The following is a 15,842-nucleotide window of genomic DNA, read 5'->3' as shown; positions in this document are numbered from 1 at the left end:
ACATGATCCTTCCTATACTTAAATCTTGATCAGACAACTCTTAAATGTTATAAATACTTCTAGGAGAGCAGCAGCATGCAGCTCTTTTCTGTTAAAAATAGATTTTTCTAATGAAATAAAATGACAATTTACAAAAGAAAAAAGTAACACGTGATAGGTTTTTTTGTTTTGTTTTTCTTTTGTTGTTGTTTGTTTGTTTGCTTGCTTTCCCCACTTAAAAAGAGTCAAACCAAGGCACAGAGGTTTTCCATAGGTTGGAAGTTTCTGGATGAAACTGGATTGACAGTTTAAGAAGTAAATGATTTCAGCTTCGAGTGTTCCCCACCCCCACCCCATCCTGTCCGATAACAAATGCCACTTCAGTGCAAGGTTAAAGTGCTTTGGCTATTTCTGACAGATGGGCACTTAGCAGAATGGACCCTCGCAGAGACCCAGGTTCCCCCAGGCAGCTGTGTGGGGCCTTGGATACAAGGCTGGGTTCCCCAGAGAAGGAGAAAGGATTAGGCAGCAGAGAAAGAGGCTCCCAGCGGGAGGCAGTCGGGCTTGCCTGACAAGTACTAGGATGGCTTTGGAGGGCTCTTAGCAACAGCCCTGGTTTGACCCGCCTCAGCCGTGAGAAAATCAAATCAGAGCGCCTTGCTTCCAGGCTGCTCCACGCACCATCAGCGGCCGATTGTCGAGGCATCCTTTCTCCCGTCCGTTAATTACCTGCCCTGGGAATCGCACGCAAAGTGCTGCTGAGCGGTGCAGCAAGCTACTGTCGCCCACCCCCACCCCGGCTGCCTGGGGGCTCAGGCTCGCGAGTGAGTCCGTGTACATCATTTCTTTCTGCCTGACAGGCAGGACTGAGAGGGGGGTTCCAGTCCCCCTGGGCCGGCCGGGGCTTTATTCTAGAGTCCATGGCGCGTGGCTGCGCTTCTCTTTCCCATTTGTAGGTGAAACCCCATTGGCTTCATTGGCTCCTTGATTTAAACCACGCCCGGCTTTCTGCCCGCTTTGCTGCTGCTGGGCTTGGCCTCCCTACCACATCCCAGCCGGGTTCTCAGGAAGCCCGGGGGCTGCTGTGGCTGCTATTGTGTGGATGCCGCGGGTGTCCTCTCTTCTCTTCCAGAGATGGCTAACAGGGGCCCGAGCTATGGCTTAAGCCGAGAGGTGCAGGAGAAGATCGAGCAGAAGTATGACGCGGACCTGGAGAACAAGCTGGTGGACTGGATCATCCTGCAGTGTGCTGAAGATATAGAACACCCGCCCCCCGGCAGGGCCCATTTTCAGAAATGGTTGATGGACGGGACGGTAAGCCGGGTGGGGATATTAGTTGCTGGGGCGGTGGGCAGGGATGCCCTTCTGGGGCCCTTTCTTTATGTGAGGCCCCGGGGGATCCTCTGTTGCCAAGGTCTGGGTCTCAGCCGGAGGAATGGGAATGCCTTTATTTCTCTAGGGCTGTAAGAGGAGGGCTCCCAGCACAATTCCCTAGCTAGAGAATTCTCCACCCATCTGAGCTTGGAGCTTCCTGTTGAGCTGTAAGCAAAATTGAAGCCCTTCTGATATTTCCATTGAGAATAGAGCTAAGTGCTGCCCTGTGATCTCCTCTGCCTTCTTGGTTCATCAGCCTTTCTGGGGCTTTTCTTACTCCCAGGGGAACCAGCTGGTTACACGGTGAAACAAAGGAAAAGAGTCAGGCTTGCCAACTTGTCATCCTCCCGGGAAGCTGAGTCCCTTGGAGATGCTAAGGGTCTCTGGAGTGGATGAGTTTCCATGAGCAGGAAGGGAATCCTTATTTGATAAGTGCGGTTCTGCCCAGATGCTGTGTGTTGAGGTACAGGAGGACAGCTCAGCTGACTTGAGCAAGCCCATCTTTTCTGGCAGGTTGTGATTTACTGTTACATAACTACGATCCCACCCATGGGTTGGGTAGAACAAGGCTTGGCTTCTCAGAGTCTGTGAGAAGAGCCAGCTCAGTTCTTTTACACATCATAAACTCATATAGGATGAGTTAGTGGAGACAGCAGATCCCAGAGAGCAGATCATAATCCTGCCATTTCCCCATGAGTCTCCAATGCATCCTCCATTAAGTGTCTGAGATCATGTCCTCATCACTCAGCATCATTCCCAAGGAAGGAATTAGGTTCCGGCTGCAGGTCTGTGGTCACTGCAGCCTGAGAATGGGCTCCCTGGGGTCTTCTTCTGTGTTTAATGTGGGAGTATGCCTGTGTGTGAGTGTGTGTGTGTGTGTATGTGTGTGTGTGTGTGTGTGTGTGTGTATGTGTGTGTGTGTAGATGCACTGTTCACTTCTGACTTGTGGCATTTATTGCAGAGGGAAACACTGATCCTCTGTCCCCACACTCCCTTCAGGTCCTGTGCAAGCTGATAAACAGTTTATATCCACCAGGACAAGAACCCATCCCCAAGATCTCAGAGTCAAAGATGGCTTTTAAGCAGATGGAGCAAATCTCTCAGTTCCTGAAAGCGGCCGAGGCCTATGGTGTCAGGACCACAGACATTTTTCAAACAGTGGATCTATGGGAAGGTAAACAGCCCTTCTGTCTTTGGGTCTGTTTCCCCTGGACTCCTGTTCCCATACCCCCTTTTTTCTCTATTATCTATTTGTAAAAGTCTCGTACATAGGGCTTCCCCGTGCTGCTTGGGGGAGGGGAAGTGTATTCTCAGCTGTCACCCCATGCACAGTGTTTTCCTTCCTGTTTGTGATGCTTTATGGATAGGGGCCGAATCCTACATGCGCTGAGGATATGGCAGGTACTTTGGCAAACTAGAAGTGTCCACCGAGGAGTACTGAACTGCTTACACGGATGTCTTTTCCTCCAGTTAGCCTTGCCCAACAAATCACACTTAGTAGAAAAGAAGGGAGGTAGGAGTGAGTGCTCTTTGACTCACCAGCAGTGGGGCTTACAGACAAAGCCATCTGGTGCTCCTCTGTCATTCAATCTGAGGAAGGACTAGCATTCATCTTTCTGTTAAGCAATTATCTAGAGTACAGTGACTATATCTTCTAGAAGGGTATTCTGCTTGGGGAAACTACCAGATGATTTTGTTTTCATTCACATGTGTGAATTGACTTGGTGAGGAAAAAAAAAATCTCACAAAGCTATAGAGATTGAATCTTAGCTATGGACATATTTATCAATCACCACGACTGTGGAAAATGATGCAGAATGAAGATACTGCGGGAGGGATGGAGGACCCAATAGTGATACAGCTTCCAGTCCCTTTTAGTGACAATGTGCATGTTAGTCCATACAGACACAGCTAGGCCTGCCTGAGGCACAGAGAGGCAGTCTAACTGCCAGATTGATTGACACCCTCATTGTCACTGACTGTCATTACAGTGCAACCAACTGGGCTCCCTGGGTGGTGACCCAGATGGCCTGCTGACAGTGGGAGTAGAATAATGCTACTTTGATCAAGAGCCATGGGTATCCTAAGCACAGGACGGTCCACCCAGAAATTATAAAGAAATAGAAATCACCTCCACCATCCTCACTATGACCTAACTCTCCATGTACTAAGAGTTCCTATTTCATGCTTCTTCCAAGGATGAGCAGTTCAAACCTGAAGAGGCCAGGGAACTGAACTTTTATTTTTTTATTACTTCAGATATCTGAAATGCTGGTCAGGCCACTAGACCTAATGGACATCTGCCTTTAGGTCTCCATGGGTTGTCCGCATCGAGGCTTGATTCCCAGGTCAAAATTATGGTGATTGTCTACAGTTAATATAGTTCCTTCTCACTGATAGTCTTTGTCTTTGGACACACACAGTTTCGAGCTTTTTCTCTAGGCAATGACACAGCGTGCTTCTAACTAAACTATGAAGGGAATGGTTTCTACATCCCCACTGCACAAATAATGACACCTACCTACCCCTGGTTATGTGTGTCCATCTGAGAGTTCATAGTTCACAGACCTGAGACTCCACACTAGGCTCTGATGCCAAACAGAAGACGTTATGGACAGGCCACACCATTCTTTGGCCAGGGGCCTTAGCTTCCTACATCTATAGCACGAATGTGCTGCTGAGTCATGACAGTGACTAGCTGTTGGTGCCAGGGAGGCAGAGGAGGGTGGAGGGGGATGAATCAAAGCTGTGTGAAACCAAAAGATGGGTGTTAGAACGAAGAGAGACACCCTGGTGAGCACCCAAGAGCAGGAAGGGTAAGGAGGGACACTGGAGATACTTCCGGAGGTAGGGTCTAAAGGAAGCCTTCCCATCTACATATTACTGAAGGGCTAGCTTCACTTCCTTTCCCCCTTATCCAAACACTTGGGAGGGAGTACTCAAAACAAAAGGGGAGAGAAGGAGCAGTAATTCTGGGTGAGCAGAATGTGTGGCACTCTACACCCCTGCCGCAGCCTGTGTGTTAGACACTCCTGGAGAAAGAAGAGAGCTAGGAGGCATAAATGTTCCTGGGGCAACCTGGAAAGTAGCTGTAGACGATAATGCTTCTAGATAAAGAGGTCAAGACATATTATAAAAGGCATCATTCTCCATGCCCCAACCCATCCCTGCCCCAATGCAGAAGGACAAGAATTTAAATGAAGGCAGTGTGATTGACAGGTCACAGAAATGTGAGGCGAACTACACCAAAGGTAGGGATATTCAAGAGAGTTGACAACAGGAAAACAGATACGTAAGAGTTTCCAAATGACTTGCTGGAAGCCCCAAGGAAGGCTGAGATTGAAAATGATGTCACAGACAAGACTTGATATTTCCCAGGATTCCATCTGAAGCTCAGGCCAGAACTTTTTCCCATACTGAGCAGTGTAGGCGTAGAAGAGCAGGTTGCTTTGAACAGAAGAGTGGGTGGGATGGCATTGGTGGCATAGATCGAGGACTGAGCATGTGAGGCTCTGGTCCTTTGTGCAGCAGCTGCTTGTAATGCACGATTTGGGGGATGACTAAACCGTAATCAAAGAGCAGGGTTGGCGTGTGTTGATGTGACTTGTCTGTGTGAAGATGTACACTACATCACGTAGATATCAGACATCAGACTAGCTATGGGCAAACTCATCACATTCTCCTTACAATTCTATTCCCTGCCCGAGGTTGCAATCCTGCCTTCACATTTCGGTTACTACTGCTAATTCATGATTGCCTGTACCACGTTTGTGGTGGCTGTGGCTGCTGTGGGTCCACACCTCTCCCTTTCCTAGACACTTCTCTTCCTCCTCTGCAGGTACTTTATACTTGGCTGCTCTCAGTATCCCATTTCCTTTGCTTGGCATGTGTCCCCTAAGTATGGCTCTGTTTGCTCACATTTATCTAGTGCCTTTCCAAGCTGCTTCTATGTTGCAGACCAGTGGAGCTGCAGGAGCCCAGGTTTTCCAACTGCCTTCTTGTTTAAGCTTCAGTAAGTCATAATAGGTGGGGCCCCATCATTCTTGAACCCCCTTTAGGTACATTGTTTGGAAGAGACCTGGGGCCAATAAGGACACAAGAGTCTTCCAAAAGAAACCCAGGGGACAGTTTGCTATTTCTGACAAAGTTACCAAAACCTTCTCTGGGGAAGGGCCAGAGGGACCATCGTTGTTGGTGATGGGGAAAGGCAAGGACCACTGCAAAGAATGGAAGGAACTGGGCAAGCTTTCCTCTGGGAGGAGAAAAGGTAAATGGTCTGGCGGGTTCCTTTTAGTTCTGGCACAGATGCCCGTGAAGAGCAGGGGTGGGGCTGTTTCCGCTATGACTCAGGAGAGGACAGAACAGGCAAGCCTGCTGCATCTTTGCTATGAATCCTAAAGGGGAGGCAGGAGGAAGGGAGAGCAACAATAAGTGAGTCTTTATGTATAGAAGAGAGAAAAGACGCACAAGAAAAAGTGAGTATGCTGGTCTGGAAAATTGCAAGGGGACTATCCTGTGAGGTGGGGTGGAGTGTAAGCTCCCCAGGCAGAAACTAGCCAGCCTGCACTGAAACTGTGTGCTATTGCTTATCAGTTAAAAATGTCTAAGCCTTGAATGTCTCCTGCATCAAATGGGGATAATAAATGGAGATTGATTGGGATGTGTTTGGAGTGCTGGGATGGTGCCTGTTAAATTGTAGTATAAGCATTGTCACGGGCCTGCCTTTCCTGCTAATAATAGAAAGGGTGGAGACTGAAGGGTCATAGATTCCTCTTTAAAAGATAGATTTAATTAATAACCACACTTACAAGCTGTTAGGATTGCCTGGATGACCGTCACCTTCTCAGACATTCGTGCAGGTTACTTTATTGACTTTTTCATTTAGTAGTCATTGAATGTCATCTTTTCCTATGCTACATTGCATTGTCGATTTCGTACCCAGGAGACCTTGGTAGAATAAAAATAGCATGGGTTTTAGAGTGGATATATTGAAACCCTTCTTCCAATGCACCCTAGCTGTGTGACTCTGTTTACAGTGTTCAGCTGCCTAGAGCCTTGGTTCTCTCTTCTGTGTATTGGTCTAGTACCCCAACCCCTAGAAGTATTGTATGGGACAAACATGTTAAGTCTCTAGCACAATATATGATTCCCAGTTGCCTAATAAATGTTGACTTTTCTTCTGCTACCATAAGCTCATCAGCAATGACCTTTGGGGCCTATTTGTATAACCACTTAGTGTCAAATGTTAAGAATTCTAAAATGTCAGAGCAGACAATACACAAGGAGCAATCAGACTGATTATTCTTCTCAACAGTTGTGCTGATGGAGGAAAATGGAGGCATGCTTTTGTGTTGTCTGTTCTTTTCTCCTGATGATGGGAGTCAGGGAGGCATTGCTTACACAGAAGGCTAGAGCCTGGAAGGTTCACATGTACTCTCTCAGAAGGTGTCACTGCGTGTGCTTTTCCTCAACAGCAGAAGCTGAAGACACATTTCACCTAGCCTGAGATGGTTTGGGGGATACTGCAAGGTACCCACAGTGACCAGAGATATCACAAATGCCCACTCCTCCACCTTCCTTTTCCACTGCAGCATCCCCAGCTGCATTTACTCCACAGGGCTGCTGGCAACTGTATTTTGTGAGCTTTTTCTTTAGCAGTGCTTCAAACTCCAACAAGCATCACAGGCATTCGGTATGACAGATAGATGCATTTCTGACATGTTAAGTTTGCAACACGGCCCAAGAATTTGTATTTCTTACTGATTTGTAGGCGATGCTGCCTCTGCTCACCCCGGAGCTCCACTTTGAGAGCCACTACTTTACAGTTTCTCTTCCCAGTGGTCAGAATGGAAACAACAAAAATCCATAAAATCCAGAGGAAAAACTCAGTCTGCCTTCTGACATTTCTCCCTGGACTGTAGCAGATGGGAAATTGCTTTTCAGTCACAACTTGCTTTCTCTGTGATGTATATATTAAAAATCAGTGTCTAATAGTCACCAGACTAGGTTGAGACTAATATAAAATAGCAGCTCTGAAATAAATAAACTGACTTAGTGTTAGGAATAGAAAAGAGTGCCAAACCTCACTTTTCCAACACCAGTTTCTTCCCCATTGCCTTTATTTCCCCTTTTCCTTCTCTTTTGTTTTCTTCTTCTTTTTTGAAAATAGATTCTTTTTGCATACAATTATAGTTTCCCCTCCCTCCCCGCTGTCCAGTTCCTTCCCAACTTCCCTCCCTTCCAGATCCATTCCCTTTCTATCTTTCATTAGAGACATCTAAGAGTTGACAACCATAGACTACAAAATAAAATATAATAAGATGAAGCAAAAGCTTTCATATTAAAATTGGGCACTGTCCTGACCAGCGGATCAGCAATGAAGACCTGAACCACAAAGGACCTGGAATGAAGGGGCAGGAGACACGAGAAACTGGCATCAAGACAGACTTTCTGATCAAGCTGCAAAATTTTATTTTTCTCAAGCATGTTATATAGTGGTTAGGGTGTGAAGCTGGGTAAGGCAGGAAATCAGAGGGTCGTTGCCTGGTAACTGGACCACCTGGTGTTCTTCACTATAGGTCACTGAAGGTGAGCAGGATATGCAGATAAGCAAGTTGTTAGCAGGGGAAGACATCTTTGGGGTTGCTAAATAACTGCATAAGGAGGGGTTACCTAATTGCATTCCTAAGAGCCCTAAATTCTACTACTTCTCAGAAAGTTGTGGAAGGGGAGAAGGTAGATTGGGACTGAAGGTCTTCTAAGTCAGTGGGCTATTCTAAGAAAAGGCTGGCGATCTCTAAGGCTTATGCCCCAGCAGGACAAAGCAACCCAACAGGAGGAAAAGTCCCAAGAGCAGGCACAAGAGTCAGAGTCACACTTGTTCTCCCAGTCAGGCATCCCATGAAAACACTAAGCTAATATCTATCTGTATATTCAAATAGTGTTGGGAACCTTTATCATTTATTACAGAAGTAGAGATTAATATTCTAGGTATCAACTCCAGAATATTTGTTACTACTAATTTGACTGTATGTAGAATATACACTGGGTGCTTTGTATTCTCAAATAGGGCCGGGAGAACAGAATTCCTTCTCACTGGGGCGTCAATAGTAAGAGCTGCAGCCTCCAAATCTCACAATACATAGCCTTAGTTTTTCCCTTTGATATAGCACTGTGAAGCCCTCTCTAATCAGTTAAGAGCACAAGTTGTAAGTCATGTCCCCCTTGAGACTTACATTTGCCAGGATGCTTTGCAAGTCATGTCCAATCCAGGGGAGCAACATGAGGCACCTGCTTTTCTCAAGATCCTACCGCCTTCCTGGCACTAGGAGATATGCATGCTCTGTTGTCAGAGAGTTGTTAAATGTGCCTGTGGATATAAAAACTAGAAACCCTGTGGGATAGAAGAGACATCAGGAGAACTTTTAGAAGAATGAACTTTTAGATCTTTAGATAACTTTTGAAAGAGAACTTTTGGTGACGCCTCCATTTCTGAAGAATAAAGAACTATAAGAGGAACATGTGTGTGAGCCAGGTTAGTTCCCTCTCACTCTCAGACTCCTTTTAGAAAAACCCTACTCGCCTGCTGTCTAGCCCCTAGCAAGGACCCTCACAGAGTATCAAGGCTGGAATTTGAATGCTCTCATTAGTATAGAACCCGGTGTAGACCCATGTAAGGCATGCGTATGGTATGTTGAATATAAATTTAAGAGAATAAATTCCTCCTTAGAGTGCTTATATGTAAAACTCAAACTTCATAAGCACCAAGTTAGGCCATTACAAGGCAGAACTCCAGGCTCCATTCCCTAAGGCTTATAAAGTATTACTTTGGGGTATATAGCTATTTTGAGGTGCTATTAGTTTATGGTAATACAGAACATGGTGTGAATGGTGGCGCTTTGGCGGTTGAGGCAGGAGGATCATTCAAGGTCTGTTTGGGCTGCTTTATAAACAAACAAGCAAACAAATGAGGAGGGAGAGAAATCAGAAACAGCGACTCCTACATTGTTAAAGTATAAAGTCCCCTGATGCACACATAGCCTCCCCACATCATCTTGTCAATCTGGGTGATATGGTATAATTTTTAAACCTTCACTGATGCATTGCTATCACCAAAGGCCCACACTCTACAGTAGGGCTCCATCTTCCTATCTACAATAGTATATTCTGTGAGTTTGGATACAAATGTCCACCATTATTGTATTGTGCATCATACTTTCATGGCCCTAAAAATATTCCTTGGCCCATCATTTTATCCTTTTCCAGTTTCAGTCCTAGTATTCACTGCTCTTCTTGCTGTCTATCTGATTTTTCCCTGTGTAGGATGTCACATAGTTATTGTGGACATAGTGTGCAGTCTATTCATATCCTATTAGCTCTGCTGTAGAACCTCAAGTCTGATATTAATGTCTCATGGTAAAGAAATAGAAGACCCCAGATAGCCTGGTGGTGCAAGCTTACCTTCTTCTCGTGTCACTTTCTTTCTCATGGCCAGTGGCAGATTCTTACATCATCACCAGGACTGTCTCCTTCATACTCTGCTTGCATGTGGAAAGTTGTCAACATCTGGGTAGTCTGTCTTTTAGGACTATATTTCTTTATTTTCTTGGGAGAATGGTATTGAGTGGAAGCTGTCTTAAAGTGTCCTAAGCATTTGCCAAAGTATCCAGGATGGCTTTCTGGAATCAAAGCAATTCTAAGCAGGCAGACTTCCAGTTTGGATCGAAGTAGTTCTAATGATCAGCTTTACTCCTTTGACTTTGTGGAAGATGTCTCTGAAGGGAAAGGTTGTCGCTTAACAAATTATGTAATTATTAACACTTGCCAGGTACTATGATGCTTAAAAAAAAAAAAAATTGAACCAAAAGTTTAGAGTGGAGCTTGCATGTCCATCTGAAGACATAAGAATTATCTTGGGAGATTGCCCCAAAATCTGAATAGTCAAGGTGCTTAGGCTATTCTGATGGTCAGGCTAGCGTTGAAGATGACGGATAAAGCCTATGTATCTTGGACTGATGGTTTGAGTCACCTGTGTATTATTTACTAAGCTTATCATAAACTAGATTCTTGGGACTTTCCAACTCAGTTTCTCATGGAAAAAACAAACAAACAAACAAATAAAACCTTAGTATTCAAAATTTATGTACTTCATTTGGAAAGACATCCCCCTCTGCCCACTTCCATAAGTAAACAATAAGACATGCATGGGAATTGCTCTGAAGCAAACTGGACATGGCAAGTTTTTGCACTTGCATCACATGGAAAGCTTCATAAGAAGGCAGATATGGCTATGACACAGCAGTCTAGATGTTGTTTTATACCCAGAACACTGTACAGATCTTCCTTGACTTCACTGTTTTATAACATATTTGATCCCTGTTAACAGAAATCGAGTTCTGTAAGTGGCCCTAATTTCTAACCACCCAATCTCAGTTTCTAATCTGGGAAGAAGCCAGTTTGGACAGTAACTCTCTTTCCCATGTCCTCAGCCCAAGAATTCTGAATTCTTCACAGAAGTCTCTACTAGAAAATATAACACAATAAAATGGATTAGTTGAGCACTGGCTATGGCAGAATATTTCTAGTCATTGAATTATTTGAAATCTTGCTAACTAAACTTAGTATATAGACTCCAAATGTTTTTATTTTAGTTAACATTACATGGGTGAAGATACAGCAAAATTATTCCATATAAAAGTGTCCAATGGCTTATGGCCATTTGTGGGTTGGTGTCCTTGTTCCTATGGTACCCTAGATCAATACCCAGATTTAGATTCTCTGTGTTACCAATGGCCTGACCTCTTTCTGATCACTAGTTCCTGCCAAGGAACATGGTTCCCCACCCACTTCACAAAGGGCCTGGGGGATAGCAGTGAAGTGGGTGTACCTATTGTGGAGTTTGAATTCAGCCCAACAGGAGCTAAACTGGGCTCTGATTTACTTGTTGGGTGACTTTGAAATCCCCTTGAATTTCTTTTGCAGTCCATAGGTGGATAGGAGTAATCTCCACTCCACAATGTTAAGATCACATGTGATAAAACATCTAGCCCATATTTTACATTAAATTGCTTGTTCTGCAACCTCTTTAGAAAACAGACTTTTTAGTTTGCTCTTGTGAAATAATGCCTCCTTCTCTTAGATATCATATGGCCTTGCTTACTGCACTGAGAAGAGGCTGGGTGGTATTGATTTCATGCTTCTAGGGTCCTGGATCTCTAACCCTTGCCTGTGGCTCCCTTCTTTCTGAGTTTATACATGTGCACATTAGCCAGCTACTTGTAAAGGAAGCCCACACTGTGCTGGAACAAGCTTGCGGTCCATCTATTGCTTATATAATATTGATGGCTGACTTGCTGAATGTCCTTCCACGTTGCCTTCGATCCTGGAAAGACCCCTTCTTTCCAACTATCAGAACTATATACCTGCCACTCTATGTAAGAGCTGAGCTGATTGGCAGATTCTAGCTAACACTTCCTGTATTTATTCATTTTGTCCTAGGTTCTCCTTAATAGCTTTGCTGTGTATGAGCACACACCCAACCACATGTCTTTCTGGAATGTCATGACTACAGCTGTATCTTTTAAAGCCGCCTGTGATACAGTGACAATTACAGAGAGGCATTACATCTGTGGAAGAGAAAAGTTGTCCTACTAGTCATCTCTGCATTTCTTCTCTCCATATTTTTAGTGTTTTTTTTTTTTTGTACTCCTCCCTTTCCATATACTATGGCTACTCCATTCACCAATAAGCAGCAGTTCTCTGAGTCTGAGAGAGTCTCCGCTGACAGAATTTCTCCCCTGTACCTATTAGCCATCCTTGCAGGTCTCAGACTCCAAGAAATTACCTGTAGTGCCTAATGTATGTGTGGGGGAAAGCTTGTAAGGAAATGAGACCCTTGCCTCTCTTCTTGGAATACATGACCTTCCTGAACAGGACTTGCTTAAAGGCCATAATTGTTGATTTCATTACAGTTCCTGCGCCATTCTCTCACCCTGGCTGCCTTTCCCCTGTAATTCTGTATTCCCCAGTGTCTGAGCTGCGGGAAGCAGACCAAGGAGACCACAGATGGCTCACTGGGTCAGATGAGAACCTTTGAATATTTGTTCTTCCTTTCACAGGCTCCCAGCAGCCCCCCTTCCCCAACTCCCTGCCTTTTAGCATTTGCTTTGTGCAGACCTTTGATCTGTTTCTTGGTTTTTTGTTTGTTTGTTTGTTTGTTTGTTTTTCATTTTACATACCAACCCCAGTTTCCCCTCCTTCCCTTTCTCCTGCTCCCCCACCTCCTCCTTTCCCACCCCTGATCAATTCCTCAGAAGGGGTAAGGCCTCCCTTGGGGAGTGAATAAAGTCTGGCAAACCAAGTTGAGGCAGGACCAACTGTATCAAGTTGAGGCCCCTCCCCCACTGTATCAAGGTTGAGCAAGGTATCCCACCATAGGGAATGGGCTCCAAAAAGCCACTTCATGCACCCAGAATAGGTCCTAGTCCCTCTGCCAGGGATTCCCGACACAGCTCCTTCCGACCCCCACCCCGCAACACATTCTCTAGTTTGAGACTTGCCAATCATCAGAAGAAGGAAGGAGAGGGCATGGAAGGAGCTGCTGACTTGAGGCTTCTGTCTTCTCTAGGGACAATCCTGTGAGCACATCCCCACTCCTTTGAGAGACTATCCCTTACCCCCTCCCCCGCTCTGTTCTCTCTCACACATGGGCCATTGATTTACTGTCTCCATTAGTTCCTTTCATGCATCACATAATAGAGGGCTGTCACTTGTGTCTTGAGTGCTTTCTGTGTTGATTTCCTTCTCCATTTGCCCATGGACCAGAGCACCGAGTGAATATTCAATTTGATGAACGTGGACCATTTTAAACCCTGCTAACCTATATAAAGTCAAAGAGAGGAGCCCCTGGGGTCTGGAGCAGAATTACTGTAAGCAACCAATTTGTCTGCAGGTTTCCTTTCTCTGCCCACTCATGAGCAAAGTGCTCTTCTGCTGGCCATCATGAAGGACCTCCAGCTCACTGAAGCCATAAGGCCAGGCCCAAGGCCAGGGGTAGATCTGTATGTGAGCTGCAAATGTTTGGAGTGTTTATTATACATACACTTGAATCAATTAGAAAGGGCCATCTTGTGTAAATACCATAATTAACAGGACTGGGGTGGATTTCATGTCAGAGCCACTCCAGGAAGTGTTAGTTAGTACTTCTCCCTTGATTGCAGTCATCCATCCCTCCTCTAGAGCTCCTCCTGGGTGTAGAAACACCTCCTTCCACAATTCCTGGCCCTGACCCTCTTGGCTCTAATCTCTTCATTGGATTCCAGGGAAGGACATGGCAGCTGTGCAGAGGACTCTGATGGCTCTGGGCAGTGTTGCAGTTACCAAGGATGATGGCTGCTACCGGGGAGAGCCATCCTGGTTTCACAGGTAGGTCCTTCCCTGCTTCCCACGGAGAGACGCCTAGAGCTATCAGGCACCATTTGTCTACAAAGAAGCAATCACTGGTCCTATAACAGGGCCCACTGAGCACTGAAGACTGATGCTGCTAGCCAGGGCTGAGGTTCTTGGGGTTTCCTGTTAGCGCCTAGCATCCCCTCCCCCTCGTTCCTTCCCTTCGTTCATCTTTTTAAATTCTCTTTTATGCACCTAATGAGGATTAAATACGTTCCTTTGCCAATACCATTTCAGGTTTTTTTTTTTTTTTTTTTTAACTAATAGCTCCCTCCCTCTTTAATTCTTTGTCCTGGTCTGAGTGATAAATTATATGATTATTTCAGCCTACTGAAAGGGCCTTTTAGGACCTGTCCCTTAAGTGACCTTTTTGACAGTGAGAGTAGAGACAGAGATGTGCAAACTGAGGAGTTTGGTGGCAGATGAAAGGGATGCTTGCAGCAGCTACCCAGGAATTCATTTTATTTGTTTTCCTAATCCTTTTATTTCATCCAGGTGAAGTATAGTAGGAAGCAGCTTATGTCCTTTAGATGAACATTGACCTAAAATCCTCCTAGAAACATACTGAAATTCTGGTCTTAGTCTCAGAGTTATTAGTGACCCACCATAGCCTGTATGGCTGCAAATCTAATTTTATTTACTATCCAGATCTTTACCAAAACTTGGCACCCTCTTGTCAGAAAGTATAAATTGTTCTTTAAAAACTCCTAGATTGATTGGGCAGCAAAACAAAGATGAATCTTTGGTCCTATGTGGGAAGGGTGGAATGGGACTAATGACATGTTTTGGAAAAGGAATTAGTTTTGTGAGTGGAGGTACCTGAGAGGGTGAGAAGCTAAAGACAGAGGGGGCCTACAGGGGAGGACCAAGGGAAAGAGAGGCTGGACTGAGATTTCCAGAAGGGCAGCTGTGGGTTCTCATTTCTTTCTTTCTTTTTTTTTTTTTTTTTTTTTTTTTTGCTGGAAATTCTAAGAATCATCTTCTTTCCTAAGGGATAGGAAACTTGTATGTACTTGTCAGGCACAGCTCAGGGTAGGCCATAGCTCGTGGTGAGTCACAGCTCATGGCAGAGTTGTAGGCCAGGGAAAAGTCCACTGATGTGTCAGACTGCCTCAGGTAGAAGCTGTGTAATCATATTTTGAAAAGGATTTGAAACTGTCACATGACATAATTCTACCTCACTTGTTCCAACCAGGAAAGCCCAGCAGAATCGGAGAGGATTTTCAGAGGAGCAACTTCGCCAGGGACAGAACGTCATAGGCCTGCAGATGGGCAGCAACAAGGGTGCCTCTCAGGCTGGCATGACGGGGTATGGGATGCCCAGGCAGATCATGTAAGATGTTGTATCTTGATTCCCCCCACCCCCCTTGGTAGAGAGGACAAATGTTCCACACCACAGTCTGACAAAGAAATAGGTAGTCACCTTCTCACCTTCTCCTCTTTCTCAAAGCCTTCTGTCCGTTTTTTGCAAGTGCTGCATTTCTGCTGAAAATCCACGCTGCCTATTGCTGCCACTTTTTGTTCATTTAGAACTATGCAAAGACTCTGCTTTCTCTTTCTGACCTCCTGTGCCCTAAGGTCGCCGTTTGTTTGATTATTTATTTATTTATTTGCCAAAAGTTTCTCTCCTTGACTTACAGAACGTACCTAATAAACAAATTAGTCTGTGCTTCCTAGTGTGATTTCATTCGACATCAGGGACTTTGCCGACCGGAATGGCTACTTCCTGTTTCATCAGCTGTAGTTGACAAGATGGAATTACCGTAGACTATAGAAAATGGATTAACCATGAGGAAGCTTTTGCAAGATTATTGTGTTTATATCTTTGTAATTTCAATGGAAAAATTAGAAATAGTTTTCCCCACTAGAGATCTTAAAGTTAGGCATTCACATGCACTGTCTCTGACCTACCCATGTTTCTTTAAGTGCCTATTTTGTGCTTATGCCTGACTTTGTAAACAAGAAATGCATCAGGAGCCCTTATATGGGTACCCAGGAAATGATGGATGGATGGCTTTCTCAAACAAGATTTTTTTCTTCT

The 15,842-nt window shown here is 44.9% G+C and overlaps 1 protein-coding gene across 1 annotated transcript; it reads left to right on the top strand.

The window, feature by feature from the left end:
- The first annotated feature begins 821 nt into the window (after positions 1-821).
- Tagln3 (transgelin 3) lies at positions 822-15,470 on the top strand. The gene is made up of 4 exons (XM_051191549.1): positions 822-1,293; positions 2,354-2,528; positions 13,675-13,777; positions 14,997-15,470. The coding sequence occupies exons 1-4, from the start codon at positions 1,114-1,116 to the stop codon at positions 15,136-15,138; spliced, it is 600 nt and encodes a 199-aa protein (XP_051047506.1). The 5' UTR covers positions 822-1,113; the 3' UTR covers positions 15,139-15,470.
- Positions 15,471-15,842: the final 372 nt, after the last annotated feature.

The sequence above is a fragment of the Phodopus roborovskii genome, unplaced genomic scaffold, assembly GCF_943737965.1.
Source record: "Phodopus roborovskii unplaced genomic scaffold, PHOROB, whole genome shotgun sequence".
Taxonomy (NCBI): domain Eukaryota; kingdom Metazoa; phylum Chordata; class Mammalia; order Rodentia; family Cricetidae; genus Phodopus; species Phodopus roborovskii.
This window is presented reverse-complemented; position numbering and strand designations above follow the sequence as displayed.